The 15,168-nt window shown below is 45.5% G+C and overlaps 1 protein-coding gene and 1 pseudogene across 1 annotated transcript in view; one reads left to right on the forward strand and one right to left on the reverse strand.

Annotated features, from left to right (window-relative positions):
- Positions 1–4,606: 4,606 nt before the first annotated feature.
- Positions 4,607–5,464, reverse strand: LOC132597195 (heterogeneous nuclear ribonucleoprotein D-like pseudogene; annotated as a pseudogene).
- Positions 5,465–7,484: 2,020 nt separating this feature from the next.
- XXYLT1 (xyloside xylosyltransferase 1) overlaps positions 7,485–15,168 on the forward strand; it is a 189,490-nt gene continuing 181,806 nt past the window's right edge. The window contains exon 1 of the mRNA XM_030860268.2: positions 7,485–8,082. Coding sequence (XP_030716128.1) covers positions 7,579–8,082 — 504 coding nt within the window. The 5' untranslated portion in view covers positions 7,485–7,578. The remainder of the gene's footprint in view (positions 8,083–15,168) is intronic.

Raw genomic sequence — 15,168 nt, forward strand, 5'->3', positions numbered from 1 at the left:
GTTCTATTATGCTCAGACTTCCACTTTATTGTGAACTACAATTGCAGACATACCTGTTAACAACTGTCATGTTTAAGGTCCTGTATTCCTTTCCAACGCTGTCACACTGGTCCAGATTGATCCTGTTTGCTGATTGCTTCAACCATGAAATCCATTTGGATCTTTTAAATATTTTCTTCTGCCCGATCACAGAGCTGTATGGCTCCCAGTTCATTAGCTAAAAACCACAGAAGGCCTTTTTTGCTGTAGCTCTAATTTTTTTCTATTATGATTGAGATATCTGTTGAAGTTTCTAATCTAGCCAACACATTTACACTCAATCCTTTTAGTAAACAAACAAACAACATGTTTTTGCATGAAATGGGATTGAAGGAATAGAGGCTTGAAGGAACAGACCTGGCAGTGAATTGCCTGCTTTTGCCTTTCCTTTAAAAGTTAGTTGAAAGCAGACACTTAAAACTTTTCTATGTAATTTGCTTTATTCCACTTCATTTCATTTTCATAATAGTTCTTTGACAAAGAGAATCCAAACTGACAGTAAATGTTTTCAATGAAAACAGCCTACTTTTCGTTATTACAAAACAGTGCTTTTTCATCGTAGAAAAATGTTTAAGTAATGATAAGTAAAAAGAATTCCATCCTAATTCCGTCATCTGCCTGTGATGTTCATGTGTGGCTAGTAGATGGTAGCTACTAGCTACATGTGGCTATTGAAATTTAATTAAAAGACAAAATTAAGAGTTCAGTTCATCTGTGGAATTGCCACATTTAAGAGCTGACTAGCCATGTGCCCAGTGACTACTGTTTTGAACAGGGCAGATAATAGAGCATATTCATCCTAGGAAGTTCTATTTGACAGTTACCAAGTACGGGGCAAGCTGTTACTTCTTTGGTATCTACCCTTCTAGACCTTTGGGTGTATGTATTATATTTGTATACAATGGGATCATACTGATTTGCCAACTGCTTCTTTCACTTAATAAATGAGGAACAAGTTTCTAAGTCCTTAAGTAATCTGCATCACTTTGGGAAGGATTTCTTTAAATGTTTTTATTATGAAAACTTTCAAACATATACAAAAGTAGAGACAATAACTTCAGTAGCTGTTAGCTCATGGCTCACATTGTTTTATCTATACTCCCACCCATTTTTCCTCTTCATTTTTTTTAAACCAAATGCCAGACATTTCAACAAATCGTTGAGTGTGTCTCTAAATATCGTATGATAGCGCTTATTATGCAGAATCTTAAAAAAAATGATACAAATGAACTTATTTACAAAACAGAAAACAGAACAAACTTAGGGTTACCAGAGGGGAGGGGTGGTGGGGGGTTGGCGTTAGTTAGGGAGTTTGGGACTGACTTGTACACGCGGCTATATTTAAAACAGATCACCAGCAGGGACCTACTGTGTAACTGCAGGGAACACTGCTCAATATTAGGTAACAACCTAAATGGGAAAAGAATCCAAAAAAGAATAGATACATGTATATGTATAACTGAATCACTTTGCTGTACACCTGAAACTAAGACAACATTTGTTAATCAGCTCTCCTCCAATATAAAATAAAAGGTTAAAAACATAAAGGGGGAAAAAAAGGACTGTTTTAAAAAAATCATATCACCTTCCTTAAAATATGAAACTATATATAGTCAATATTCAAATTTTCCCAATGTCTTAGGTGTGTTCTTTAAAAAAAGATTTTTCAAATCAGAATTCATGTAAGTTCCATTCATTGCAATTGGCTAATATATCTCTTGAGTCTCTATAGGTTCTTCTATTTATTACTTTAAAAAATTTCCCTTATAGTTTGTTGAATACATCACTTAATGACAGCATCTTTATTTTAGTTTCACTTTACTGATGAACATTTGATTTCAATATCTTGTCATCATAAACCTAGTTCTTCATGACCCTTATGGCTAAATATTTGAGTACCTTCTTCCTTATTTCCTTAGGATGAATTCCTAGATGTGAAAATGCTGGTTCACAATGGGTGGGTATATTTTTGAGGCTCATTCAATGAGTCAGGCACTGTGTTAGGTACTGGGGATATTATGGTTAAAAAAAAAAAAAAACACACTACCTGTTCTCTTGAAGTCTTGCCTTCTTGCAGTGGAGAAAGATAGGACTGGGCAGTTCATAGGTGGCCCTCATGGGATCCCTGAGGATGGTGCCTCCTCTGGACACTGGACGCGTTGGTGTTTAGAGACTATTCCTCAAGGCAGTGACATCTAAGCCAAGGTCTGAAGCCAGAGCGGTTGGCTTGGTGAAGAGCTAGGGCAGTACTTTTCAAACTTTGGCTTGTAAAAGAATCACCGTGGAGGCCCAGGCTCATTGAAGATAATAGGGCCTGAGCCATTGTGTTTTTACCAAGCTCCCCATGGTTTCCAATGCCAATCAAAATTTGAGACCCTTGTCTCAGAAAGAAACATTCATCTGGATAGGAGAGAGAACTGAAAGTTCTCTTAGAAAGATTTTAGTATTGCCAGAGTTCCCTCCAGGAAAGTTGTGTCAATATACACACCCCCATCTACTGTAGAGGAATGTCTTTTTCTCTGTATCTTTGACAATATTGGGTAGTGGTCAATAAAGAAAAAAGCCTGCTAAACTATCGGATTTCTACGTTACATTACAGATGTAGAAATCATACAACAGGAAAAACCATCTCCCCTGGCTAGAAGTCAGAGAACTTGACCACAGTTAAAGTTAGAACTGAAGGGTCACTTGCTGACCAAGTTCTTGTCTATTTAGTCATATTGTTATACACCCAGATATATCTATTTTAAGCTGAGAAAATAGCGCATAACATCTGACACACTACATACTTTCTCTTTTTGTTTAAAAAGACTTTATTCATTTTTGATAAGGGAAAGGACAATCTCAATGTCAACTTGTCATCTAATCATAAATTTGAATTTACAGGATTCACTGCCCTAAAGACACTGTATCTACTGACTGACAACATAACTTAAAATGAAAATCTCCTTTCTGTTCCCTAAGGTTGCATGTTGAAAGAATTAAACAGTCCTTTGCAATAGTCAGCATTGGTACTTGGCCTAGGTGTAAGATCAAAGAGCAAAACGGGAGCAAAAGAAGGCCGAAAGCATAACTTGATTGTCCAGCGAGTACAAACATCATTGGAACAAAGAAAGTTGCAGGCACCAGATAAAAAAGGCAGGTTCATTAGCATAAAAAAAATTACACTTGGTTGAAGGTGAGGTCAGCTATTCCACACGTTAACATGTATGCCAATGCTAATGGCTAACATGGAACCACAGAAACAAAAACAGAGACCTTAAATTCAGTAACTACACAATGTAAAATTCAAAACTGGAATTTACCCAGGTCATCCTCCAAAATCTATAGCTAAAACTGTTTTTCTTTTTAATGCACCAGGAAGATCTGTTGTAATGACATGAGTTGGTCACACTTAGATTTGCATTTATATAAGATTTAAGGGATACCTTTCCCCACTATTCCTTATGTCTGAATATGGATATGCATAACTACCCAGCTCATGCACTAACTGCGCTAAAAATGATGAAACTTACTACCATGACTTTTTCTAAGAACTCACACCACATAACAGCTAACACCCAATATAGCTTCCTAAAAATGCCCCAACAGAAAACATTTTGTTCAGTTTGGTGCTTGCTGTGACATAATACCAACAGAATAGTGTACAACTACTTTAGTTACTCAGCTGCTACTTCACATATTTTAATCTAACTTTTGTTCACACTTTAATAACTTCGTACCTATTTGCCAAAACCCTTGTGTTAAATGTAACTACATCTGATATTCTTAAACTGTAGCTCCTGTAACACAGTTCAAGTGTTTTTTCCCCCTGGGTATATCTAGACATTTTAATCAAGAAAACAAAGTTATGCTATTATGATTAGCCAAAGCTCTTTCCAGCAGACCACTGAATACAGCAAGTCATAACAAATGCCTTCCCAGAGACAAGAACAAGGCAAAATATTTTCTATTCATAAAAGGAGCTAACAGCATGCTTTGTGCCATTAAAAAGCTACTTTTCAAAATATAACCAGAAGACTTATGGTCTACTAGAAAGCTTCCACTAATCACACACTATAACTAAGCCACAGAAACTTTCATGACAAAGGCTCCAGATATACAGAGAGAAAACATTACTTAAAGTTACGTGGAAACCTCAGTTAACAGGGAAATGAAGCCTTAGAAGACAGAATACATCTAACAAATACGGGGAACAGAGTAGACACTGTAACTGGCTATTCGTAAAGGACCACAGTTTCTCCCTATGGACCAACACTCCCTACAAAATAAACTGTACCTTAATTATCACTTATTTAAAATTACACTTTTACAGAGCTATTTAGTACCTGACTCAGAAAAACAATCGCATTTATTTGAGGTTTAACATGAAATCATACAAATAAAATTTGTATAAACACAAATCCACATCGAGTCATAACACAGATAGCAAAAGACAAAGTAAAAACAAAACTAATTGGCGGCTACATACAGTTGGACACAGTTGTGTCTTGTACACTAGAAAGTCTTTTACAAAATTATCATCTTAGATCAATAGAAGACCAAACTTCAATGTTGTCCTTGCAAGATGGGCTGCTTTAGCAATCTCTTCCTGTTTTCTCCAACGTCCCTTTTTAATATGGCTGGTAATTATTTTGGTGATTGCCATCCCCTCGAGATGCCTTGCCATAAGTGCTCTGTTGGCCACTGTAGTCTGCATATCCGTGCATATCCATAGTTCCCATAGTTATACCCAGTATAACCATAGCCGCCATAGCCACTATAGTTTTGATCACCACCATAAGCACTATTGTAATTTCCATATCCTTGATCATAATAGTTATTAAATCCTTGGTTCCAGTTTTGGCCCTGACCTTGGCCACGACCCCTAGTACCTCCTCGTCCACCAGCTGCAGCACCTCTTCCTCCTTTTTGTTGTTGCTGTTGCTGCCTATATACCTCTTTGGGTTGTGCAACTTTGATTTCACACTTCCCAGAACCAATTTGATATCTGCTTTCTACCAATTTCTTTACCGGCTCTCCGTCTGTATATGTAATAAAACAAAATCCTCTTCTTTCATTTGTTTTTGTATCCATGGGAAGTTCAATATTTTCAATCTCTCCAAAGGCTCCAAAATATTCTTTAATTTGTTCTTCCAAAGTATCTGGGCTCAATCCACCCACAAAAACCTTTTTGGGGGGTTCCTTCCCCAAGCTTTGGCCCTATTAGGGTCTATCAATTTGCCATCCAGCTTGTGTTCTTTCAGTTTCAAAACCTTATCAACACTAGCAGCATCTTTGAAATGCACAAATCCAAATCCTCTTGATCTTCCAGCAACTGGATCTGTTTTCATTGTGCAGTCTACAACTTCTCCAAATCGAGACAAATATTCAGTCAGATCTTTCTTGCTTGTATCCCAGCTCAAGCCTCCAATAAACATTTTACCGTCATTCCTGCTGATTCACATAACACATTAATTTTTCTTTATGGTCAAAGAATTGAGGATGAAGAAGCTTAGAGAAAAGACCAGTCTCTTGAGTATTTTCCTGTGTCTACTGACTTCCTATGTAAAATTTAAATTATCTTGTTCTTCATTTGTTATCCATAAATTCCAGGAGTAGTGATCTTATAAAGGTCTGAAAAAATATATGTGTTGAATAAATTCCAGAATAAATGGCAGAGGAAAAATCCACCTTATTGATTGTGTAGGTGGGTGGACTAAAAGGTACAATTGCAGCATTATTTCCCCCTTATTAATGAACAATAATTAGAATGTAATAATACAATGGTAGCACACAGTGGTGGAGATTCTGTGGTCATGTAATAAAGTCTTAATGGATATTTGGGGTTTAGAATTTGTAAACACTCTAGAAAAGCTATGGTTGCTAAACTGTATTTTGTACTTGTTGGATATTTAGACTTTGGTGTTTCTAGCATAGTTTATATTTATTGTTTACTAAGTGTCAGACACTATTCTAACTGCTTTTTATCTATTATCTCTCATGACCCTATGAGGCATAAGTACTAATATTAGCCCCATGTTACATAGGGGTATGATTGCAGCTCAGAGAGATTACCTCCCTTGAAGTCTAACAACTCCTAGTTAGCTGTAAATCCAGCTCTCTGGTGCCTGTGGGAGCAGCTGTGCTCAGGGTCTTCCTACTCTGCCATCTTGCTTCCCCCCGCACATGCCCAAACCCAACTCTCTTAACCACAATGTCATCTGCTGAAGCTTGTGGTAAAATACACACAACTCAGAGTCTGAGTTATCACTCTCAGTGCTAATCTTGGCTGGAAGTTTGGGCTTTGGAAGTGGTATGGCTTGAGCGGGGATCCATTATTTACTAGCCAACTAGATTTGGGCAGTTCACTTCTCTAAATCTCAATTTCCTCAATTGTAAAGTGCAAATAAGCAAATAATACCTCTACCTCTTACAGCTGTGTGGATTAAATGAACTAAAGTAATACGTGTTACTAAAGTGAGATAATTCTGCTATTGTTCCCCACCCCCCCAAGGTGAGTAGCATGTATTGAACTTGTTGCTAAGCATTCTTTAGAGGTCCAAGGTTTTTCAGAGAAGTGTTGCTCCAACTGAAAAGAAGAAGAGTTAAAAACGAGATGAATTGTGGTTCTGGGGACCACACTTTGAGAAATAATGGCATGGCACAGTAAACGGGTGAGAGAATTTGTGATTGCATTTGTGCCTGCGTTTTCACCTGCACCTCTTTCAAGCATGCAGACCACTTGTACATGTTTACGTAAACACTGTAGTGTGTCATTGGTCCTCAGAAGACTCAAGTTAATGGGTTTTTATGTAGTTGGCAGTGTCCAGCTATATTGCCAAACCTGCCACTGTGTGACCCGGGGCAAGTGACCTCAGTTATGCTTCAGTTAAGAATTTGCAAAACTACCGGGTACATATTAAGCCTCTTTTAAAGTGTTAAAAAAAAAAAAAAGTATCCTTTAGATTGCCTCTGGTCCGCCTCAGAGGTGCCAAGTGAGGTGAGCAGGCCATTTACACCTCGGGTGTCAATCCTACTTCACCGAGAATAGGGAGGCAGTTGCTACTTTAAATTCTTTAGCCCCAGATAGTCTCCAAGGTGTGAAAGGAGTCGGGGAGAGGACTTAAAGCCTTCAAGAAATTAGGGTGGAAAAGGTATATAGAGAAAATTTTTCTTTGTGAGTCCAGTTTAGTCTTTTTGCTACCGAAGTCTTAGCTTCGGTTTCTAGCGTCTGGGGCTGGGCACTTAAGAGGGCCATTTTTCACGGACGGTACAGCCAGCTGGCTTGTACGCCCGAGTCCTCACCGGCTTCTCTGACCACTCTGGGGCGGCTCCTGCGGACCCGCGGTACATCTCCGATGTAATCCTTCTGAGCCTAGGACCCAGCGGCTGCCGGGCAGCCCTGGCCCCGCCTCTCGGCGCATCAGCGCCCGCGGATTGGCAGCGCGGCTCCGCCTCCGCCATGGCTGCCGCCCGCCGCCGGGGCTACTAAGTAGCTGTAGAGGTACTGTTCTCCGCTGCGGCTCCCCGGCCGCCCTGTCTGCGGGAGGGTGGCGCATGGGTCTCCTCCGAGGCGCGCCCCCATGCGCTCGGGCCATGGCGCGTCTGGGCGTTGTGCGCTCCCACTACTGCGCGTTGCTGCTGGCCGCGGCGCTTGCCGTCTGTGCCTTCTACTACCTCGGCTCCGGCCGGGAGACCTTCTCCAGCGCCACCAAGAGGCTGAAGGAGGCCCGCGCCGGAGCCCCCGCCGCGCCCTCGCCGCTGGTGCCGGAGCTGGCGCAGGGCTCCGTGGCGCCGGCCCCGGGTGCTAAGGCCAAGAGCCTGGAGGGCGGCGGGGCCGGGCCGGTGGACTATCACCTGCTGATGATGTTCACCAAGGCGGAACACAATGCCGCGCTGCAGGCCAAGGCCCGCGTCGCGATCCGCTCCCTGTTGCGCCTCGCTAAGTTCGAGGCGCACGAGGTGCTTAACCTGCACTTCGTGAGCGAGGAGACCAGCCGCGAGGTGGCCAAGGCCCTGCTGCGGGAGCTGCTACCGCCCGCCGCCGGCTTCAAGTGCAAGGTGAGCGGGGCCTCAGCCGGAGGTTCCGGGCGGGTGGCTCGGTCAGCGCGCGCGCCCGGCCAGTCTCCAGGGGTCAGGAGGGAGGTGTCTTCGTTGCGCTGCCCACTGCCAACGCCAGTAGAAGCCTACCCTCTCAACCCGATCCCCCTGGCTGAAGTGTGCATTCACAGCACGCTGGAGGCGTCGTCCGGGGGCGTGTCCGGGAGCCTCGTTGTTAGCCGACTACTCTGACCGCGTCTACCCCTTTAACTGCGGCCTCCTTGAGAATTGGCACTCCCCGTCTTTGCTAGCGTTACAGGATTTAGCAGTCAGTGCCTTCAGAACCTGCCCCTCTTTTTATTCTTCTCAGTCTTTGACTTTTTTTTTTAATAAATTTATTTTGTTTATTTTATTTTTGGCTGCGATGGGTCTTCGTTGCTGCGCGCGGGCTTTTCTCTGGTTGCGGCGAGCGGGGGCTACTCTTCCTTGTGGTGCGCAGGCTTCTCATTGTGGTGGCTTCTCTTGTTGGGAACACGGGCTCCAGGTGCGCGGGCTTCAGTAGTTGTGGCTCACGCGCTTAGTTGCTCCGCGGCATGTGGGATCTTCCCGGACCAGGGCTCGAACCCGTGTCTCCTTCATTGGCAGGCGGCTTCTTAACCACTGTGCCACCAGGGAAGCGCCTCAGTCTTTTACTTTTGAGGATGGAGCAGGTCATTTGAACGTACCAATATGCTTCTGGTGCAGAGTCTGCTGGACAGGGTCTTCGGCCGCTTGAATTGTTCAGGTTACAGTGACATTTCTCATAGCTCATTTCTCTAAGGTATTTCAGTCGGAACTAGTCAAGCCCAAACCCAGCCAGTGTGAACCATCTCATCTCCTCTGTGTGCCCCCTTCTCCCCTACCCTCAAGGGTCCTGAACCCATTTAGAGAAGCACCGGGTTCCTCCCAGGAGGTACAGATAAGATCTGGGGAGAGCAGAGCTAGTCACCTTGTCCCAGGCTGGACCCACCTGCATCCCCATCATCTCGCTTCACCTCCTGGCTCTGCTTGTCAGAGATTGGATTCCTAACTTAGAGTTAATGGTCTTAGTTAAATTGCTTGCCTCGTTTTGACCTAACAGTTGCACAGAGGGGATCCAAGGTCTGATTTTGGGATAGAAATAGTAGGTGATCTTAAAGGATGGAGCCTGATGGTGGGGGGACGGGCGGTGAGGCAAGAGTAGTGTTCCATGTGTTTGTGCCCAATGAGTGACTAAGGGGAGCTGATGCCAGGATCCTGCAGGGTTCAGGGGTCTGTTGTTTGTTGTCTTCAGAATCAAGTTCTAATTTCTTGGTAAGGCCGTCTGTGTTGTGGCCCTGGCTCTCCTCTTCTGCCTACCTTCTTGTCCTCCCCCTCCGTGCACCTTAGATCTTAACTGTACTGAATGTGCCTTTACATAAGCTATACTTTTCACCCAGAATGTCCTTCCTTCCTTCCTGGGCCCTTGGCCACTCTTTACTTAGTTTTCACCTTCCCCCAGGAATGTCCATAGACTTGGGGACAATCTGTGCGCAGCCCTCCACAGCTCTCCTTTCCAGCTTCCCCCCATAGCATCAAAAGTCTGTCCTCTGCCCAGAACAAATGAGCCCATCTGGAACACCCACCATAGTCAGGGAGAGGTACCTGGGCCTGGATTCCATGGTACAGGAGGCCAAGAATCCAGGTCCTGGAGCTTGTGGCTGGCCAGGCCCTTGACACCCACTGTCTGACTTGGGGTTTTTCAGCCTGGGGCCCATCGCATTTGCCCTAATTGCAGTCTCTGGAAGTAGGGCCTGGCGACGTGTTCCAGGTGGTCCTTGGGACTTTAATGTTTGAGAAATTCTGTGCTAGTCCAAGGGAGAAAACCAAGGGCCCTTGATCATAGGGCCAGTCTGGGCAGAGCTGGGATTTGACCGGCTCTCCAGACACCGCCTTGAAGACCGGCACGTCATCTCTTCACTTTCTGAGTCAGAGGTCACAATTCAGGCCTATCTCCTCCATTGCTAGGGCCCTACTGTCCCCTTCTCGAGCTCCAGCCACAGTATCTTGTTGCAAACTCAGTGCTTTCCAGCCTACATGCCTCTGCTTCTTTCATTCCACTGTCAGGATACCCTTTCTGTGTGCGTCGTCGAGTCTTGCCCATCTTTGGATACCATCCCCTCCTTGGAGCCGTCCAAGGAACCCCCATTCAAAAGGCACATCTTCCTCTTCCTCGTGTACCTCCCTGGTGCTGTGGACTCTACGACGTCTTATCTCCCACCCCTATGCCTGGCACATAGTGGCCCCCAGAAATACTTGTCCAGGGCAGGTCCAGTCTCAGGTCCAGCTTCCCTTCTTGGAGTCCGTGTTTCATGCTTTGACTCCTTCCCTCTGCTGGGCCCAGTTCTGACAGCCTTAGCCATCACCCAAGGCCTGAGGCAGCTGCAGATGACCTGAGGGAATTGACACCACCCCTACTGAGGCATGAGGAACGAGGGTCTGGGGGCTTTCAGCCAGATGGCTGTGTTCAGATAAGGGTTTATCAGTTCTAGCTAAAATTGCTCCTGTTCTTTTGAATGATTTTTTGTGAATCTGTTTTCTGTTTGTGACAAAAGGTGCTCTTTTTGTTTTATTTTTTTCTTTAAATATGTAGTCCTAAAAGGTTTGCCTCATTTTAGTTGTCATTTAATTCTTCCTCAGGTTTGGAATGTGTCTTCTGGTACCACTTCACACATGCCTTTCCCTCTACCTGGAGTACCTCCCACCCCACCCCCACTTCCTTAACTGGTACTCTGCTTTCAGGTCTCAGCAAAATGTTATTTTCTTGGTAAACCTTCCGTGAGCCCCCATTGTACATTCTCATCACACCAAGGACTTTTCCTTAGTAACATTTCTCACACTTGTCGTTATGTAATTATTGAATGAGTTATTTGTCTACCTTGCTAGACTGTAAACTCCTTAAGGGCTTGGACCCTGACCTCTCTTAAGTGTATTCTTAGCAGCGAGCATCATGTCTTACATATGGGAGTGCATCTTATATGAGAATTATTTTTTCAGTATTAATTAGGAAGAATGACACTAGAAATTCTCACCCCAGTTGCATCACAGCTGGAAGGGATCTTCAAGAGCATATAGCAACCCAGGTGAGGAAACTTGCCTAAGGCCACTTGGGGAGTTACTGACAAGGCTGGGGGCTAGACTCAAGTCCTAGGCCAATGTTTTTCTCTTTGTACCATGTTCCGCCTTTAAGGAGCACTTCTCTCTTGTAAGACAAGGTAAAAGAACAGTCCACTTCCAGGGAGAGTTGCCCTAAAGTGTGTAAGAACACCTTGGGAAGAGGAAGGCAGCTCCTGGCCCACCCGGCTGTCTGGAGACAGCCTGAAAGCTCTTCCTCCCTCAGGGTGGGATCTGGGACTCCGTCAGGTGTGCGGGATGCAGGGCAGGGCTGCAGTGAGCCGGCCTAGGACTTGTGCTCACACTCAGAGGTCTCTTCTCAGGCCATTTTCAAGTGCCACAGAAATGGTTGAGCCGAAATGGTTGTAGAAATTGATCATAGAATATTACTAGTGACTTTAGATTACATTTTGGTTAATTAAATACTAGCTAAAAAGCTATTCACTTAAACAGAAAAATCTTGTTTCGACTTATTACTGAAAGTCTTTCAAAATCCACTGGTTTGTTATCTCCTAACAGTATGGAAATATATTATTTGTTCACTTATTTAATAAACATCCAAACCTGTTATGTTCGAGGTACCAGGATAGGAGCTGCTTCTAGCTCATTTAATAAGTCTATGGACTAACTGCATCAGAATCTCCTGGGGACAGTTATTCAAAATACAGACTCATGGACCCTGCCCCAGCCTGTGGGTCAGAATCTCCTGACGGGGCCTGGAAATCTGAATTTGTACGAGGCTGTGGCAGCAGGCATGGAAGTCCTTGCTGTAAAAGGGATACAGGAGGGTCTGATGCTTTCCTGCCCACCTTCAGACCCAGCTCAGGCATCCTTGCCCCTGTGCATCCTGCCCTGGGAGCACAATGCCTGACACATAGTAGACCTTCAGGGAGCATTTGCCTTTCATTCAGGCTATCCTGGCTCTGCTGTCATCTTGTTAAAATGGGGCTTTTATCACACCACTCAGAACCCCCTGGCTCCCGGCTCCCTGTCATCCAGGTCATTCCAACATTCTGGCCCCACAGCAGCTGGCTGCAGCTTCCTTGTCCAGCCTTTCCCCACTAAGCTGCAGGAGACGCTGTCCTTTCTCCTGGAGCTTTGCTCGCTTCGCTTCCGAGCCATCTATTGTCTCATTCTGTCTGTCCAGTGGGATCTCACCCTTCTAAAACTTAGGTCCAGACTTGTGTTCCATAAGGCTTCCTTCTGCATTAAGTTTGATAGAATATGCCATGGGAATCCCACATGGTGGTAGCTTAAGCAACGTGGAGCTTTATTTCTCATCTAAATGGAGTCCAGAGTAGGAGGCGTTCCGGGCTGGCCCAGGAGCTTCATGACATCATCAGGGTCCTAGGCCCCTCCAGCTCTGATTTACTATCCCCACAGGGTGGCCCTTGTCCTCATGGGCCAGAATGGCTGCTAGAGCTTTAGTCATCACATCTGTGTTGCAGCCGCAGGATGGAGGAGGAACCAAAGCAGAGTTCCCGTTAAAAATAGTTAATAAGGAGAGGAGGGGAAGCTTTGGGGTAGGCAACCAGTCATCTCCCTCAGGAGGCTACCACGCATGTCGAAGCCCTGTGAATGACTAAGCACCTGTCGTGTGTTGGACCCTGAATGCACAAATGCAGGGGACACAGACGGGGCACAGGCACAGCCCCCTGCCACCCAGGTACCTGTGTCGCTTAGCATCACCCCCACGTACAGCCTGTCCTGTTGCTAAACCTGCTGGGCTGGGCACAACATGGTCCTGAGGGAGGGAGACAGCACTGAGTTTAAACCCCAGTGGCCAGTTACTAGCTGGTGACTGTGGGCAACCCCTCTCGCCTCTCAGGGCCTCCTGGGCCTCCTGTAAAATGAGGATTAAACACCCATCCCCCACGGGGCGGTAAGGATTAAACTCAGCCTTGCTGTTTTGTGCAGGGAGTCCAGTGCTAATGCATCCGTTGTTGTGTGTCCAGCCTCACAACACGGTTCTACTCTGCCGACTTCTGGGGACTCAGCACTGACGGGACCCTGTAGCCATCTCCTCTCTCCTTTTCGGGGTGGCCAGCCCCTTGCAGAGGCCTGGGGGAGCTTACCCAGCACTGTGCGGACACCCTCAGGGGTACAGCAGGATTGCTTCTTGTGCTGCTTCTCTCGTGCCGTCACTGTGTTATCACTCAGATGGTAACAACTCAGAAAGGCCTTCCCCGAACCCCTTTTCTAAAGCCGCAGCCACCCTAGCCCTCGTTATCTTTCCCATCACCTTGTTTGTAGCACGTACTCATGTGCTCATTCATTCAGCAGATGTTCTTGGGTGCTTCCCTGGCACCAGGCCCTGTTTTAGGTGCCTGTGCCAGTAGGAAGAGAGCCAGTCCCTGCCCTCATGGAGCTTCCATTCTGGGGTTCTGGGGGTGTGTGCGAGATCGACTTTAAACAAACAAACCTGTCCATGTAGAGTGAGTCAGATCGTGATCCATTGTATAGACAAAAGTAAAGGTGGATAAGGACACAGGGAGCGTTCCTGTGTTGGGGTGCGGAGTTGTGGGCTGTTTTGTACAGCTGGTCAGGGAAGGCCTCGTGGATTTAGTGACCTCTGAGCAGGGGCTGAAGGAAGTGAGAGGGAGAGCTCTTTGGACATCAGGAAGCAAGTTTGGAAAGTCACTACCCTGTTTCCTAGTTTGCATTCTGCCGCTCCCTACTAGAGTATCATCTCCATGGGGGCAGAGCATTACTTACCTTCTTCATCTGCTGAAGTGGACAGGTACCCCATAAATGTCACGCCTGTTTCTGGCCTGAGTTGGAAGTGGCAGACACAGGGACAGGCGCCTCCCAACCCGGGGTACAGACCAGACAGACTTCTGAAAGGACAGGCAGCTCTGGACGGCCGCTGGCCGCCTTGCAGGGAGGGCAGTCTCTCGGAGGCTAATTCAGAGGAGAGGAGAGGAGGATGGGGCAGCCTGCCTCCCAAACTCGCCCATCGCAGCAGTTTCTCTTCCTTCCCTAAGGGAGGTGGTAGTGTGCACAGGTCGGGGAGGAGGGCTGAGGAGGGGGCGGGAGGCAGGGAGTGCTGGTCAAGTTAGGGGGGTCCTCCATATGGATGGTGCGAAACAATGGAAACAGAGGTGTTCCCTCCTCCTCCATCACCATTATATTTTTAGCACAGTTCCTGGCACTTTCTAGGCTCTCAGTAATATTTTATAGTCGACTGATTGATAGCTATATTAATTCAACCCAAGAAATCATAGAAGAGTCCTCGGGGATCTGCCCCTCATACATGAAATTTCAGCCTCCTCAGAGCACGAGGCTGGGTTGCTTTGTCTCCAGATGACACGTAGGAACAAGAAGGAGGACTTGTGCTTTCCACACTTAAAGGAGACTGTTGGATTTCAGGAGGAGCGTGTGCTGAGGACTGGGCTAACAAGAAAAGTGCTAAAGCTCTTTGCACACCTCTTCTGAATTTGCAGTTTCATTTACTGCAAGAGCAAAACTGTGAGTGGCTTTGAAAAGCCTCAGCTCACAGTCGGGGCTTGAAAGAAGCCTGAGGGTAAAGACCTCCATGCTGGCTGTCTCAATTAAGCTAATGACAAACAGGTGACGTAGCTCTGCAGCTTCTCCAGCATGTCACAGCAGCAGGAACCTTGACCAGAAGGAACCTTTTGACTAAGTTATGACCGTCTGGGAAAGAGGTGATCAAAGAAATGTATCCTGAAGTGAGAGGCTCTTTGAAAAGATTGACTGACATTTTATACTATAGAATTTGGAGAATTTACCAAATGCAATGGAACTCTTTTAAATTATAATATGCTCATAATACAATTGTAGTAGTTTGTGTGCCAGTGCATGTTTCTCATGGGAAGCTTCAGTCATGGATCTGTAGGGAAGACCTTTGTATGGCATTATTGTATCATGTACACTATACTCTGGATGATTTCACAGGTATTTGTTGAAATTATAAGG

This window comes from Globicephala melas, chromosome 4 (genome assembly GCF_963455315.2).
Source record: "Globicephala melas chromosome 4, mGloMel1.2, whole genome shotgun sequence".
NCBI lineage: Eukaryota > Metazoa > Chordata > Mammalia > Artiodactyla > Delphinidae > Globicephala > Globicephala melas.